The 16,948-nt window shown below is 43.3% G+C and overlaps 1 protein-coding gene across 1 annotated transcript; it reads left to right on the forward strand.

The window, feature by feature from the left end:
• The first annotated feature begins 4,525 nt into the window (after positions 1–4,525).
• LOC147302272 (ATP-binding cassette sub-family C member 4-like) lies at positions 4,526–16,946 on the forward strand. Its single transcript, XM_086283083.1, has 17 exons — positions 4,526–5,004; positions 5,280–5,417; positions 5,549–5,586; positions 5,666–5,778; positions 5,862–6,008; positions 7,030–7,109; positions 8,039–8,189; positions 8,342–8,461; positions 8,562–8,672; positions 9,340–9,440; positions 10,611–10,802; positions 10,903–11,058; positions 11,772–11,861; positions 14,983–15,155; positions 15,354–15,459; positions 15,871–16,005; positions 16,086–16,946. Exons 1-17 carry the CDS (start codon positions 4,813–4,815, stop codon positions 16,173–16,175), a joined length of 2,133 nt encoding a protein of 710 aa, XP_086139209.1. The 5' UTR covers positions 4,526–4,812; the 3' UTR covers positions 16,176–16,946.
• Positions 16,947–16,948: the final 2 nt, after the last annotated feature.

The raw sequence follows: 16,948 nt of genomic DNA on the forward strand, positions 1-16,948 counted from the left end.
AGTTTTCTCTGTGGTGGGGTTGGGTGGACTGTCCAGGGCTCTGTGGAGCCGGGGGGCGCTACTGCACTGGGCCCCGGTCTGATGGGCCTGGGCCCCCCTTCCCTGGCGGGTCGCGGAGGGTGGGAGTGCCTACTGGGGTCAGCGGGGGAGCTGGCCCCAGGGAGGGGTTACCTGCCCCTCCCTTCCTTCCCTCCCCATCTCCAGCTGCCTCCCTCTTCCCGCTCCTCCACAACCACCCACACATGCAGGGCCTTGGAGTGGGGGTATGTCACCAGGGTGCAGAGGAGGCTACCCCCCCCCCTGTCCCCTTCTGGCTGCCTCTGCCTCAATTTTATCCCACAACTTAGACATTCACATTATTCACACTCTCATTACACATACATATAGGATCTTGGGGGTGGGCACAATCACGGAGTCCAAATCACCATCAGGGTGTATACCTCACCCCTGACGTCGTTGCCCACCTCTCAATTTTAAATACACTTAGTCATTGAGGGCTAGCAGGAGGGACCATGCGCTTACCTGCTGCTCCTTGGCAGGTAGCTCCATGCCCTCCTGGGTTTTAATTGCACCTTAGAACACATATGCATCAACACTACAATGAGCGGGTGGAGGGAGGTTTGGAGTCTTCTCCCACCCCCATTCTCTGCGGCCTGCTGGAGCGGGGGGGCTAGTAGGAGGAGTTGGCCGTCCGACTGCGGTCTGGGGTGTGGGGCCTCCCTGCTGCTGCGGAGTCGGGGTGGTCTGCCTCTCCCCACCGCAGGGAAAAGGGTAACACCACCTGGGTCTGGGTGCAATTCCCCCCTCCAGGGGCAAGGGTACCTAGACCCGGTTTGTAGAGTACGCTTGGGGAGTGTGATTGTGTGTACAGCGTCTCTTTATGTCTGTCTCCACGTTGGTTGAGTGTGGAGTGAGTGCATATGAGAGCATGAGGGTGGGAATGGATGTTTGTGTCTGTGTGTGCCTGTATGTCTGTGTCTATATGTCAGGTTGGGTATCAGACGCCACCTCTCTGGGGACACCTCAGGCCCTCCAAGGTTTGGAGGCCTATCTCCACCCACCACCACTTCCCCTGCCGGTGGCGGACTCCCTCAGGTGTCGGTGTGTTGGTGGTTCTTTGTGTCTGGGGGTGGGCGTCCGGGTACACACCGGCTCACTCCTTGGCGGCCGCTTGTCGGGGCCTGGGGCCTGGGGCTCGCTCGGGCCCCTTTGGAGGTGGGGTGCCCCCGGCCTCTCGGCCTAGGGCTCGGTCACTCAGGCGCAGCTGGGGGCCGGCGGAGCTCACGGGCGCGTCACTGCAACCCCCCCTGGCTTCTGCTCCGCGGCTGCTGAGTGAGCCCTCATCTGGGACTCTCCTCAGCTCTTACTGGAACAGTGGCGCGGCTGCCCCTCTGTTGGTCTTCCATGGTCTCTTGTGTTCTGGGGGCCTCTGGATGTCTGGAGTTTTGATCTCCTCCATACCCGCTTCACACCCTGGAGGATGGGGCTGTGGCCCCCCCACACTCCCTAGCAGATCATTACATGGAGAAACCTTTGGAATGCAAGCATGCTGATCCACACAGGTATGCACACATGGGTATTCACAGACGCGGACTAAAGCCTTCTTGGCTGCTGCCTCAAAGCACACTGTGCGCTGTCTATCTTGCGTGCTGCACAATATCGTTTATTACTTAGTAAATACTGATATCTATGACTAGCTAGTTTATTGTGATGGTGCTTTGTTTTCTCTATTATTATGTTGCTCTTTGTTGTTTGCTGTCTCCTCTGTTTGTTTGTTTGTTTGTTTTTTCTCCATACAGGTGACCCAGGAGTTTTTTTTTTTTTTTTTGTCTCTCTTCCCCCCCCTTCTCACCGTCTCTTCTCCCCTTGGGTTTTCTTTCTTTCTCTCCCCCTCTCTCTCTCATTCATTCCCCCTGTCCTATTTATTAAAAAAAAAAAAAAAAAAAAAAAAAAAAAAAATGACAAAGGATGAACTGAAGCTCTGCCATCACGTAATGTCGCATACTGCTGTTTCTGATGTCATTTAAAAAAAAAAAAAAAAAAAAAAAAAAAAAAAAAAAGAATATAACACTGGTTTCACTTTTAATGTGAGCAACATTCCTCCTAATCTACAAATGTCTGTATCAAAATAAAATTGTTCCTCCTCATTCAAAAAAAAAAAAAAAAAAAAAAAAAAAAAAAAAAAAGAATTGATCTTAAACCTTTGACAATGCTGTCATCGATGCGAACATCTTGAAGAGCAATTATCATCCCAAGCATTTCAGAAACATCTAAACGACTCAAAACAGTATCTACAGGTAAATGATCCCTCTCTATCTGATTTGCTTAAATGAGCAGAACTGGCTGAAGTTCACACCAGTCCGCCATCCTCCGTGACTTTTGACCTAGCACGCTGTTGCTAGCTGTAGCAGCCGTCCGCGGAGCCGGTATCCAGGAAAACTAGTCGATGGTAAACGATAAGCCAATAGGTGCAAAGGTCCAGCCCACTTACATTGATTGACAGACAAAGTCATTCTGCTGAAAAGTCGCATTATGAAATAAATAGACCATCGGGGAAAACGGGATTTTGAAATAAAGACTGACTTTGAAAAAAGGTCATTTTGGACTAAAAACGGCTGGAAATAAATAAAATGCCTCAGGAATAATCTCTGTTATTGTGAAAAATAATGACCATGAAATAATATTTCACAATAATAAGTAAATTTATATAGCAGAATGCAATATATTTCACAATAATGAGCATTTTTTTCAAAATGTGTTCCATTATTTCACAATATCATTCTCACATTACATATCTGTGTCTTATTTATTCACATAGTTATTTATTTCATCTTGACCTATTTATTTATTTAATTTTGAACACTTTGGAGTTCCATAGTGGGGTGTGAAAGCTCAGGGAACCCTTAACCATTTTTTTGTCCACCAGGCCACGGCAGAAGCAGATATGGTATGTAAACATTGGTTTGTTTTTTTAAACCCTCTGGTTAAGGTTATTATGGGCATGTGCAGTGAATATCAGCGCTATGTGGCCAGAAGTGTGATAATATAATTTATTTTGTGTAATAAACAACTGCAAGGATAGATGATTACAACAAATAGATGACTAATACATAAAAGTAATACATAGATGAATAATGATGATGAGTTAAGATGCGTAATCATGGGAACAAGTGGGTTTACAAACAGGAGCAGCTGATTAGCATTAGAAAAGCTGAAATAATACCTCAACTGAAGCCAATTGTACTATATGCACTATATGTGCACAGTTACAGGAATATTTTTTGTTCTATTGCTTTCTATTAATTTATATAATTTTAAGTTAAGCAGGACAGAGTTCTTTTAAAGAAAGATTTACTTATATTCTCAAAAGTTAAGCATGACAGGCTTCTGTTTAAGAAAGAGACCTGTTTTACTGTGTTAATGTTGTCATTTTGAGCTAAAAATAAATGGCTAAATGATCATTTGTTTCCCATATGGTCATATCACAAAGAATATGCATCTGCTTAAATCAAATTCAAGTCAAATGGTTAAAAAATAATTTCACACACAAAAAAATAGCTACCACACTGGGAAGGGTGAAGACAACTGGGTTGCCCGGCCCTGGCCACGAGGTGTCCCTTATTTATTTTTCAGCGAGTTGGCAACCCTAGCTGTGGTCGTTGTATCTGTCATCGGTACCAACTCCACGAACTCCTCGGTGACGGTCAATGTGTCATCAACTCCGCGGATGAAAATTGCCAGTTGTGCAACATCTGTAATGTCCGTGCCTTCATCAATTGCAACTGAAAACACAATAAATGACTTTACTTTTTGCTTCAACTGGCTGTCCAAATCCGCTGAAAGATCAGAAATCCTGTCAGCAACTGTGTTTGTTGTCAGGCTGATATTTGCAAAGGCCTGGCGCTTTGTTCATCATACATGTTTTTACAAATTCACCGTCACTAAATGGTTTTGAAGCTAGTGGAATTTCATTAGCAATGAGGTAGCTAGCTTTCACTGCAGCATCACTGATGTCTCGGCTGTGAGTAAACACAGACTGCTGTTTCTTCAGACCCGCCAACAGTTCATTCACCTTCTCTCTTCTCCGCTGTCCTTGAAAGTTGTCATATTTGTCGGCATGAAGACTCACATAGTGGCGACGGAGGTTATATTCTTTTCAGCACTGCAACATGCTGGGAACACACCAAACATACAGCTTTCCCATTCACTTCCGTGAGGAGGATGACCATTTATCTTGGAACACTCTGCATCCACTTTTCTCTTTTTTGACAGAGACATATTGGGGCAATGAGGGTGCCAAAACAGATCAGGTTTAAATTTCGCGGGCAAAACAAAGTAGCTCACAATTGCTATTGCGCCATCCAATGGACACAATTGGAACAACAGTTTCTTTATTGAAAAATTGCTGCTCATTTTTATACTTTACAAAATCATCTCGCGGGCTGGATTAAACCCGTTTGCGGGCCTGATCCGGCCCGCGGGCCATACGTTTGACACCCCTGTATTAGATCATAGACTGAAGGGGCTGCAGGGATTTATCTTTGTCTCTTCAGGAGATGTTTTCTGAAATTCAGCCACACTACTACCATTTGTAGAAAAGCACAAACAAGACTGAGTGCTGCCAAAGCAAGCTGACTGTCAACAGACTATCTGGGTGACTCGCAGGACTTTGAAGATGTAAACCGCAGTACATTTCCAAACACTACAAAGTGTGTGTTTCACATGAGGAGGTGGTGCTGCCATAGGTCTGTAAAACACAGCTGTACAATTTCCTAACACTTGGTGATATGTGTGTGTGTTTGTCAGGGTCACATGGTGGCAAAGGGAACTTACACGGAGCTTCAGCAGTCTGGATTGGACTTCACCTCCCTTCTCAAGAAGGAGGAAGAGGAGCAACAGCAGCCTCATCATGACACCCCCACCAGAACTCGAACTCTGTCTCAAAATTCAGTGCTGTCCCAGACTTCCTCTGTCCAGTCCATCAAAGATGAAGACCAGTTACCGGTTAGTGGATAATTATCAGTAAAAACAGCCTAGTTTTTAAAAAATCAGGGTTGTTTATAGGAAATGGGTCGTTTCTGCCCATCCCTAGTTTAATATCATGTTTGCTTTTCTTTCTTTTCCCCTTCCCCAATGGTCTTTAACATACAGAGCGTGCTGAACTGACACAACTTGAGCTTAGTTTGCTTTAGTCCGTTTTCATTTTGACAAGTTAAACACAGGGAACTTGACGGCCAGTGATCATGATACTTGTCTGCATGCTGATGACTTCCTCGCAGGCGGAGAAAGTTCAGACATTTGCAGAGGAGACTCGAGCTCAGGGAACTATTGGAATACGCATCTATGCCAAGTATCTGGCAGCTGGGGCCAACATTGTGGTTCTGCTGGCTGTCGTGCTGCTTAACATCATGGCTCAGGTACACAAAGACTCACCTGCACTTGTAATTCGCCTTCCACATGTTAGCTCAGTGAGAATAAGTGTTGAATGCATTTCACATGTGTAATATAAAGCAGTAAAAATTATTTTTTTGGCTTTTATATCTTCTAGGTAGCATACATCATGCAAGACTGGTGGCTAGCTTACTGGTAAGTATCTTCAATCTGCCGTTTTCCTCATAGACTGCAGCTTTTACATGTCTGTTTATACTCATGTCTGACTGTTTAGGGCTGATGAGCAAGAAAAACTAATGGCCAGCAGTAACATGACTAACATCACAACAAATGGACTAAATGTCACCAAAGAGCTGGACACGGATTTTTACCTGGGAATTTATGGAGGTAAAGGCGTTCTCTTATTTACACTGCGCTGCATTTCTTCTGATTTTACTCCACTGGTGTTTTATGGTGTGTTATTTTTCCAGGTTTGACTGCAGTCACCATAATCTTTGGCTTTGGCAGGAATTTGGTGCTGTTCAATGTGCTAGTGAGGTGTTCACAGTCTCTGCACAACCGCATGTTTAGCGCTATACTCCAAACACCCGTGCGCTTCTTTGACATCAATCCGATTGGTAAGCAAAACTTTGCAAATTTTTAGTGTTGTACGTTCTAAAGCCAGAGTCGGTAAATTGTAGAATTTTGTAGTTCAAAAACTTCTAAATGGAATTCTGTAGTGCTCGTGTGGGCCAACCACTCACCGGAGGGGAGATGGTCAGGGGCAGGCTGAGAAATCTGGCTTTAGGAACTTGGAATGGCACCTTTCTGTTGGGGAAGGAGCCTGAGCTAATGCTTAAGGTTGAGAAATATGAACTAGGTGTAGTCACGGTCACATGAACTCATAGCTTTTGCTCTGGTGTCTAGAGAGGGCTGGACATTGTACCAGTCCTGGGTTGCCCTCAGTGAGAGGTGACAGGCAGGTTGGGTATACAGGTATCCCCAATTTGGCAACTGTGCTTTGGGATGGATGAGTCTGGTTGTTTCCCTGTGCATTTGAGTCAAGAAACAGGTCCTGACTGTCATTTTATGCTTATGTGTAAAATCACATTTGACACGTCAGCACAATACCCAACCCTCTTCAAGTCCCTGGGTAGGATGCTTGATCTGCTTAAATGATGTCCTCAATCCTGCTGATACACTTTTTGTAGTGGAAGCAGAGTCTGGAGCTAACCCATCCATCACTGTGGCTGAGGCCACTGAAGTAAAAAAACAAACAAACAAAAAAGCTGGCCAGGCCCCAGGGTTAGATGAGGTTTGGTGAGGTTCCTCTTCCTTACACATAGGGTCAGGAACTCAGTCATACCTTGGTGTGACCCAAATAACCCAGATAAAGGGGGTAAAGATGGATGGATGAATTTTGTGGTTACTTTTACTCCATTTGCCATCTTTGTGGGGGCACAGTATACAATTCAATTCAATTTTATTTATATAGCGCCAAATCACAACAAAAGTCGCCTCAAGGCGCTTCATAGATACAGAGAAAAACCCAACAATCATATGACCCCCTATATACAGGCAAGGAAAGTTAAACTAAACATTAATCTTACTCTAGCTGGTTTCAAAGTGTGGTGATAATTATCTCTTGTCTGACCTCAGGAAGAGTATTGAACAGATTTTCAAAGGACATTGGGCTGCTGGACTCCAACATGCCAGTGACGTTTGCAGATTTCGTTCAGGTGAGGGTAGATTTCTCAGCAAAGACACAGCAGCATTTTTCTTTTCTAAACCACTGACAAAGCTGCAATGAAGATCATAACAAGTGACAGTTTATGGTGGAGCTGTAGCCTCCACGCTCTTTTCGATAAACACAGCAGGTCCAGAGCAAAGGTAGGGAAGTATTTCCCTGAAGTAACAGCAGCACTCACTACTGTAATGATAATAAAACTTTCAAGCCAATAAAAGTCATTTAAAGTCCAATAAAAAAAAACGGTAACAAGTCTTAATAGAATCAAATCAACAGTTCAACAACCTAAGAAGAAAAGCGATCTTACCATGTGCTCATCTGTTGCTGGGTAGTTTTCCAAAGTGAAAGCTAAATTCTATGAAGAAAATGCCATAACTAGGCAATTTAAACTTTGCTGCAGACTCACAGCAGCTGTCCCATCACTATGAAATCAATGCAGTACCTGAAATACTTCACTCAGGTCCAGGCTTTATAACTCATTAGCCCTTAGCTCTTAACTTTGAAGCTAATCATTACACTGATTACACGCTGCTGGACAAAATATTACGAATTTCTTTGTTGTCACATGTTCCTTGAGCTTGCCTCAGTCACTCAGTACTCAGTGCTGCCACTGGTGAGTAAAGCAAAAGTGTAAGCGCTGTGGCACTGCCCTTTGCTGAGGTTGGTAACATTTACCTACTGATGCCCATCTGAGATAACGCTCTTATTTGTAACAGAGGGTCAAAGATCTCTTTGAAGAATAAAATGAGTAAAACTGACAGTGCTGTTACTAAAGTGAAAGGCTGAAGTACAATGCACAAGTTAATGAAAATACTTTCTCATTCTGTAAAACATTCATTTTTCTTTTCTAAAGACACTCAAAAAGAAAAAGGCACAAGAACAAACCACTTTAATGTTGATGTGTTTTTCTGTTGTGAGCAGATCTTCCTCCAGATACTTGGGGTCATTGCTGTTGCAGCGTCAGTGATTCCCTGGATCCTTATCCCCGTTGTCCCCCTCCTTCTCATCTTTCTTTATTTGCGTCGCTACTTTCTGCGGACCTCCAGAAATGTTAAACGGCTGGAGTCCACCAGTGAGTGTCCTACAGTACAACAGTGTGTGAAGAAGGAGATACACGTGCTGCTACTGTTGTTTCTTTTTCATTTTAAAACCTGCATATGTAATATCTTTAAAACTTGAAGCTCTTTAACCTATTGGTAACTTCTGACTCATCTGTGTCCTCAGCTCGGAGTCCAGTCTTCTCCCACTTGTCCTCATCTCTTCAGGGCCTTTGGACAATCCGAGCATTTGGGGAAGAGAAGCGCTTCCAGAAAGTCTTTGATGCCCATCAGGACCTGCACTCAGGTGCTCTTCATGCTTGGCACATAGAAGCTCATATTATGATCAGAGAACTTAAAAATTGTATGTTTTTGAACTGTCTGTGATGGATTGTTTCCCTGTGCAGAGGCCTGGTTCCTGTTCCTGACCACCTCTCGCTGGTTTGCTGTCCGCCTTGATGGCATCTGCTCCATCTTTGTTACCATCACTACTTTTGGCTGTCTGCTGCTCAGAGACAGTGAGAGAACTAATTTTACTGTTGATTTAGTCTTGCTGTTTGCGATCGCTTACCAGCAGGGGGCAGCAGTGTGCCGGTTATCCACTATATTGCCAAAAGTATAGGCTTACCCATCCAAATTGATGAACGATCAAGCTTCTCCATCTGGCAAGCCGATGGTCCAGTCTGAGAACGGTACTTATCTGACTGTTTCCAGGGAAAGAAACTCTTAGTGCAGCATACCAAGACATTTTGGACAATTTCATTCAGGAAGGGGCCATCAAGGCGATGGCCCCCTGTTCTAGCATGACTGTGTACAGTACACAAAGCAACGTCCATGAAGTCCATGAAGACATGTGTGAGTGAGTTTGGGATGAATTCGAGTGGAGATGACGAGCTAGGCCTTCTCATCCAACATAAGTGTCTGACCTCACAAATGCACTTCTGGAAGAATGATCAAAAATCCCAAAAACGCACTGCTAAACCTTGTGGAAGAGTTGAAGCTGCATAATTTTAAACCCTCTAAATTAAATGGATGGGATGTCACTCAAGTTCATATGCTTGCGAAGGCAGTTAAGTGAATACTTTTGGCAATACAGTGTATATGCAGTCCAGCAGATGCTGAGTGATTGCTGCCGTTTAACTTTTAAAAGTGTTAGTAAAATGGTTGTTTTCCTGCTCCTGTCAGAGCTTGATGCGGGTGCTGTTGGTTTGGCTCTGAGCTACTCTGTCACACTAATGGGCATGTTCCAGTGGGGTGTCAGACAGAGTGCAGAGGTGGAGAACATGGTAAGATACTCACTGTCTCTTTTATTTCCAGAGCTTGTATCATTTCTTTCCATACTGAGCTTTTGCTATTCCCATATAAATCTCACTAATTTCCAGAAATAGTCCAAAGATTGTATTTATTCTGTCATTTGAACATCAAAAGTCTTCTTTGCCATTTTGTTTTATATTTATGGTTGTTGGGCTTGTTGACATGGAGGTGAATCTGAGACCACTTTCCTGATGTTGTATGATTTCTGCCTGGTGTGCTACGCATCTTAAACTTGTGTTGTCAGCAGACTTAAATGATCAAAAATTTTTAGGAGTCTGAAGTAAATTATTTATTTGGGTGATGCAGTGGTTAGAACTGTTGTCTCCCAGCAAGAAGAAGGTCCTGAGTTTAACTCCACCATCAGGCCGGGGTCTTTCTGTGAGGAGTTTGTATGTTCTCCCCATGTTTGTGTGGTTTCTCTCCGGGTACTCCAGTTTCCTCCGAAAGTCCACAGACATGAAGTTAGTTGTGAATTTAAAATGCCCGTAGGTGTGAATGTGAGTGCGAATGGTTATCTGTCGACCTGGCGACCTGTCCGGGGTGTACCCTGCCTCCCGACCTGTGGTAGCTGGGATAGGCTCCAGTCCCCCCGTGACCCTGAATTTGATAAGCAGAAGAGGACAAATGGACATTATTATTTTGCAAGAGTCCAAAGGGTTAAGCTTTGGGATTCTGCTCTTTCACACGAATAGCATGAATAGACCACTAGTTGTACTGGTGTTTCTCTGGCATCTGTCCATAATAAATAATACCTGCATTCTCCTTGATACCAAGTAGACACACTAAATGATTCTATAACATCCGTCTGATTCACGTGGCAGTTCTCCTTCATTGAGAAAAGCAGCTCATGGAGAAAAAGTAGCTTAGGAAAATAATCCTGCAGAAACAGTGGCAGACTGAAGCATCCTGAACACTGAGTTGTGAGTTGCAGACTTGCTGATTGGATGTGGAGGATGTGGTGGGCAGTATCTTCTTAAATTTTTGGTGTAATTCTAGATATTAATCCATTCTTTCAGATTTACCTGATTGTTTATTTCTTAAATTGAACTTGTATGCAAATAGTTTTATTACATGTTGTGTTCTTGACTACACCACACAGACTGATCCTGATTTAATGTGCATTCCTGCGTTTCTGTCCTCAGATGACATCAGTGGAAAGAGTAGTAGAGTACACTAAACTGGAGAGTGAAGCACCCTGGGAAACCCAGAAACGTCCTCCTCCTGATTGGCCAAGTAAAGGCCTGGTGACTTTTGACCAGGTCAACTTCTCCTACAGTGCTGACGGACCTCAGGTGCTGCACAACCTGAAAGCCATGTTTAGACCCCAAGAGAAGGTCAGACATCAAGGTTTATTTGTTTTGTTTCTAAGAACCTGAAGCCATTTGTGTGATACGCTGTCAAACCAAAGCTTATGTTCTGTGTCCTGTGGGTCAGGTTGGTATTGTGGGTAGAACAGGAGCCGGGAAAAGCTCTCTGGTCTCGGCTCTGTTCCGCCTGGCAGAGCCCCAGGGGAAGATCTACATCGACGGTATTGTGACCTCTGAGATCGGCCTCCATGACCTGCGGCAGAAGATGTCCATCATTCCTCAGGTACAACATCATAGCTGACCTCTTAGCAGAACACAACACTAGCATCTGGCTACTCTTGTTGCCTTGTTTCGTAGCTCGTCTACTATGACTTTGTTACTTTGACATGAGAAATATTTGGCTAATAAGTGACATTAATTATTACTAGTTGGGCACATCCTTAAAGCTAAGAAAGGATCAGCAGCCCCAGTCTGCTCTGACACTCTAGAGTCACTTCTGTTTGCTCTGTGAGAAAAGCACAAGTGTTGCAACAAAGTGCACAAGCACTTTGTTGCAACTGCTTTGATTTGGTGCTTATAAATAAAATTGAATTATTTGCTCAAACAATTATACGAGTGTAGTTTTAACACTGCATCTTTTGGTTTTTTTGTTGTTTGTTTGTTTGTTTTCACCAGCTTACCAGTAATGAGTTAAAATCAGCTGTCCAGCAAACATTTTCTCCTCAACGCTCTCAGCATTTCAATTCCCACAAAGCTCTTTGCTGTGATCAGTCAGAACTTTTGCAAACTGTAGGATGCATTCAAAACCAAAAGAGGGCAGCTGGTTACAGTTTGCCATGTGTGCCATTTAGGTTTTTTAAACTTTTACCTGCCACAGCAGGACATTCACTCAGATATGTCGAAATAAGTCACTGTGCTGTTCTGTTTACAAATAGTCCACAAAATCTAATCATTTTGGTGTCCTCTGGGTTCTCCAACTCTCCCCCACCCCTTTAGGACCCGGTACTGTTTACGGGTTCCATGAGAAAGAACCTGGATCCATTTAACCAACACACAGATGAAGAACTGTGGAGTGCTCTGGAAGAGGTCAGTAACTCTCACAATCGGCAGAATCAGTAGTGTGTGAGTTTTAATTCTTGTATGATGAAGCAGAATACTTGCCAAACTATTTTATTATCTTACCATACAACAGAAATATTGTGAAATATGTCAGGTTGGCTCATCAGAGCGTAGCGTACTAGCATCAAACTGTCCCATTCAGGATGACTGAGGGTGGAGGAGCTGCTGTCTCTATTGCATGAGGATATTCTCTTACATAGGCAATTATGTAATTATGTCCTGGAGCCAGGAGCGGACAATCAGAGATCCCAGTGTGGTGGTGAATGACCTCAAGGATTTTGACCTCAAAATCAGCCTTGAAAAGAGCTGCCAGGAACCTGCACCATGTATGGACTGTCTGGGGCTCTATATAGATCCTATTCCTAATTGTGTCACTTTCAGAGCAGAGGATCATCAGCATCCTTCACACATTGTCTCTCCCTCTTTCAGCTGAGAAAAACTGTGCAGTTCCAACTCTCTGCATCCTTGCACTCTTTAATTCCTGTGGTGCATTTACAACCGCTTATAATGAGGGATTGTCAGCTTTGGGTCACATCTCTACTAGGGGTGCAACGATACACAAAATTCACGGTTCGGTTCGGTTCGATACTTTGGTGTCACGGTTCGATATTTTTTCAATACAAAAAAACTGTTCATGCCTTTTTAATTTGTCATTTATTAAAATTATAAATATATATTTTAACTCAAAAGTACAGTTTTTAAATTTAACTCTAACCCTTGTGCGCGTTTTTTATTTTGACAGCGAATGCGCACCTGCGGACCACTTATGTGCACCCCTGGTTATTTAGCTCGTCATATCGCAGCCACAGAAATTATTTTGTCCATGAAACCATAAAGCTGCACTTTCTTTTTGCCTTATAGTCTGATTTGTCATAACTTCTCCGTTTTGTGGTAAGCTTTTCTTTGGCTGTCACTTCTTCACCCTGACCTGTCTTATTTGGCTCAGCAGAACTAAAATATATATCCTGCTGCTTTTACACACGCACTCACATAAGCTCAGCGATTCTCTGCGCGATCAACCTCTCACATGTTTAAGCTTGCTGTGGGAGATTTCACTTGTCATGTTTGCATAGTAAGCTAACGATTAATAAGACGATGTCAGAGGAATTGGTGCACAAATTATCATCACTCACAGATCAGTGCTGTCGCTCTCTATACACAGTTCGCACGATTGCAAAGTGAAAGCAAAAAAACAAGCGCAAATTCAAACGCGATTTCAATATATCACATATTGACAGTGGCTCACCGATGCCAATGACATAATTACCCAGCTACATTTCTGAAAGAATGCAAAAGCATTGACATATATTTTTCCTTCCTACAATAGCCCGACGGGCAGGGTAGCCCGTCTGAAAAAAATCGCTAGCCCCAGGACGTCGGGCTAGCGATATTGCAAGCCCTGTATCTGATTGAGGAATCACTCATCTTTGGAAAAGAGAGTTTATTACAGAGAAATGCCTCTTTCCAAAATAAAAGCTATACTATCCGCTTCTTCTGGGCTATATTCTCAGCAGCATAAGGAGAATCATGTGCTAACAGCTGTCTAAATGACTCGGCTAAAGTTAGTAGCATGCTTGTTGTTTTTGTCTTTGCACTAAGATGATGTAAATGTGCAGTCATATTCGTTGTGTTCCCACTAGTGCTTTCAGGTTAATCTCGTTGAAATGACCTTAACGCCACAACACGGCAAATCTCCGTTAACGAGCTACCGCCGATCGCCCCGTGCATGGGGCTAGACGGCCAACACGTTAACGAGCTAACTGCGCTAACACACTAGCTCCCACCCATGTAATTGAGCATTGCATGGCACATCCAACATACTGTTTTACTTTAGTCCATGACTCGCTTACCTTCAGGGTCATACGTCACATGAAAACCAAAATAATTCCAAACGCCAGATCTGAATGAAAGTGGGGAACGTCCATGTTGCAAGGAGAGCTTAACTTCTGTCTCGCTAGCTTGCCCTGCGCTCTTCCTTCTGACTATGCTGTCTGTGTTGAGCGCTCAGTGAATCTGCGTTCGACTGCTCCGCCTAGGGTCGACAGTGCAGCCTAGGCGGAGTAGTCGAACGCAGATTCACTGAGCGCTCCACACAGACAGCATCGTCAGAAGGAAAGTTGATAAAATAAATTACAAATGTTGTATTGTTCGATACATATGCGTACCGAACCGAAAGCACTGTATCGAACGGTTCAATATCGATACGAATATCGTTGCACCCCTAATCTCTACATCTGCTGCTGTCACAGTGTAACAATAACACCGCACTGTCTATCACAGTTCTCCACCTGCAGAGGAACCCAGCAGCTCTTATTGCACAAATACCTCTGAGGGTGATGTTACCCAGAGTAGCCCTTATGGCCTATGATGGGAAGGCAGTGAATGGCACAAATGTGCTAAAGCTGTGCTCTTAGCATCACGGGACATCTCTGTGGGTAACATTGTAGTCAAAACAGATGACTATGCAGTAATTATATTATGTTATAGTTTATATTAATCTTTGTTAGGATATTTAGATACTAACAGGTCTTATTCATGATTTTTATATGTAAGAAGAAGAACTTCAAATTTAATGCAGAGAAGCTAATATGTGAAGAATGGAGTCTCTCTTTTATACTGATTGCAGCATTCTGGATCAACTGAAGGCTTTTAGGCTTTTACAGCAATGCAGCCTAGAATAAATAAATACACCAACTAGCTTTCCAGCTTTACTTTGAGACAGGTTGCTTCTAATTTTACAGGTACTGCACAAATTAATAGAAAGAAAAGAAAGGCAGTCCTTAATGTAGATGCTAAGGAACATACCCTGATCAAACATGAGTCCTTGTGTTATTGGAGGTTGAGTCAGTGTCAGGTTAGACACACTATTTGTTTTTGAATCATTTGTCTTGATTGATAAATAAAGCTGGGTGTCATCTGCGTATCATATCATAGCAGTGCTTCTAATAATGTCTAAGGGAAGCATGTATGATTGGTCCCAGTACAGAACCCTGTGGAACTAACTGTAAAAAGACGACAGAGCAGGAATTATTTATAGAGGACACACACAGTGTAGTTAAAGCTGCTTTATTTTTTTTTATTCCTGCAGGTGCAGCTAAAGTCTGTGGTGGAAGAGCTCCCTGGAAAGTTGGAGACTGCCCTGGCTGAGTCGGGCTCCAACTTCAGTGTGGGCCAGAGGCAACTGGTGTGTCTGGCACGAGCTGTCCTGAGGAAGAACCGCATCCTCATCATTGATGAGGCCACAGCCAATGTGGACCCGAGGTACTGCAAGATGACGTTTGCCTACTGTGTATGAACAACATCTTGTTAGACAGAAGAATATCTTGTGTACTGCAGCATGATGGGATACAGAAACTACTCAGCTGATAACACTTACTTTGACACATCGGTGGTTGTTTGCTGATAGTAAATTTTATCTAAAGGTCACACTAACAGAAGCGTTTATTTCTGCGGCTGCAGGACCGATGAGCTGATCCAGAAAACCATACGAGATAAATTCAGGGAATGCACTGTGCTCACCATCGCTCATCGCCTCAACACCATCGTAGACAGCGACCGTATACTGGTGAGTCCTGAATCGTTGACACTGATGCCACTTAATTAGGTAAAACCTCTAATTAGGTAGTAGTTAAACAACTAATGCAAAGGTAAAAAGTAGAATGGCTTTTTGCTGAGAGCTGGATCCAAATAATCTGTCAATGCCAGGCCTTAGAAATGCATTAATGCTTAATGCATTCTGTATTTGACAAGATTGGTGGTGTCCAAACATACAAACTGTAACACAAGTGTGACTGTCACCTTTGGAGCAGCTTCTGCTTTCCCTGTATGTGGATGGAGTGTCGGGCTTTCTGGGTTTAGCAGCTTTTCTTTCATAGCCTGAAAAATGCCAGATTCAAGTCAAGAGGCTATTAGTTTTACTTTGAAACTCATACTTTGCTCTTACTTTTGTGCAATAATCAGAACTATTTGTTTCCAGGTTCTAGATGCGGGGAAGATCCATGCGTATGATGAGCCGTACACCCTGCTGCAGGATCCCACTAACTTTTTTTATAAAATGGTGCAGCAGACGGGCAAACAGGAGGCAGCAGCTCTTCTAGAGGCAGCTAAAAAGGTCAGTTTGTTTTCGTTAAGTGTGAAGAACTTGAGTCAATCTCTTTTTGTAAACTGACATTTGTAAACTATGCGTTCCAGGCTTACGACAGCAGGAGCCGCCCCAGCCTGTCAAACGGACACGCAGTAACAGCAGACGGGAACTTGGTTATCTTTGAGACCGCTCTGTAAGCTCAGGGAGGCACTGAATTGCTGCTGCTCCTCCAGAAGATCCCTGGGCTGTAAAGCCCCTCCAGTCTCTGGTGAAAGCGCTGATCCGCTGCTGGTGGCGTAAGACGGGGTGGACGTGACCTGCACAGCATTGATTTGCTGGGCCTGATGTGGCCACACAGTGCAGCTGTTTCCTCAGACTGACTGCCCAGAAATCAGGGCTATGAGAACTGTTGATGTAGAGCACTACCTATTTATCTCTCACGTGTTAAATTGCTGCTCAGCATTCTGGTGCCTTGCACAAATAGCTTTTAAATGGCTACATAATCCTTAAAATCCCAAGTGCTTTAATTTACTGATGGAAGTAAATCACTTGTAGATCAAAGTGATATTATTGTTCAGGATTAGTAACGACCAAATTCTTACTCTGCAGAGATCTCTCTGTATTTTTTTCACATTTATCTCTTTAACTACATGTTTTAAAGACTTGGAAAAAAAGCGTCACAAGATTTCAGTGTTAAATATTTTGTTCCTTGTGTTGTTTAAATGCTGACTGAAGCATTTCCAGGGAGGAAAGTGAAATAGCAGTGTGAGCTGTCTGCTGAATGTTTAAGTTATTTCAACTTTGTACGCTTGTTTTGTCAAATATTACATAAAAGGCCCACACATCTCACATGGTAACATTTGTCTTGGTGTATTGTGTAGTTTTTGCTTTTTGGCAAATATTGCTACTAAGATATAATACTGAAATCAAATCTTTGGTCAAGTCAAGAAGACAAGGACTGTTACAAATT

The sequence above is a fragment of the Aulonocara sp. 'chitande type north' Nkhata Bay genome, linkage group LG23 (assembly GCF_057382095.1).
Source record: "Aulonocara sp. 'chitande type north' Nkhata Bay isolate Kocher_YH1m ecotype deep benthic linkage group LG23, A_spYH_male_GT1.1, whole genome shotgun sequence".
NCBI lineage: Eukaryota > Metazoa > Chordata > Actinopteri > Cichliformes > Cichlidae > Aulonocara > Aulonocara sp. 'chitande type north' Nkhata Bay.

Coding starts and splice junctions, on each gene's coding strand:
- LOC147302272 (XM_086283083.1), top strand. CDS start 4,813: ATGGTGGCAAAGGGAACTTACACGGAGCTTCAGCAGTCTGGATTGGAC. Junction 9,441..10,610: donor GTGCAGAGGTGGAGAACATG/GTAAGATACTCA, acceptor TTCTGTCCTCAG/ATGACATCAGTGGAAAGAGT. Junction 11,862..14,982: donor TGTGGAGTGCTCTGGAAGAG/GTCAGTAACTCT, acceptor TTATTCCTGCAG/GTGCAGCTAAAGTCTGTGGT.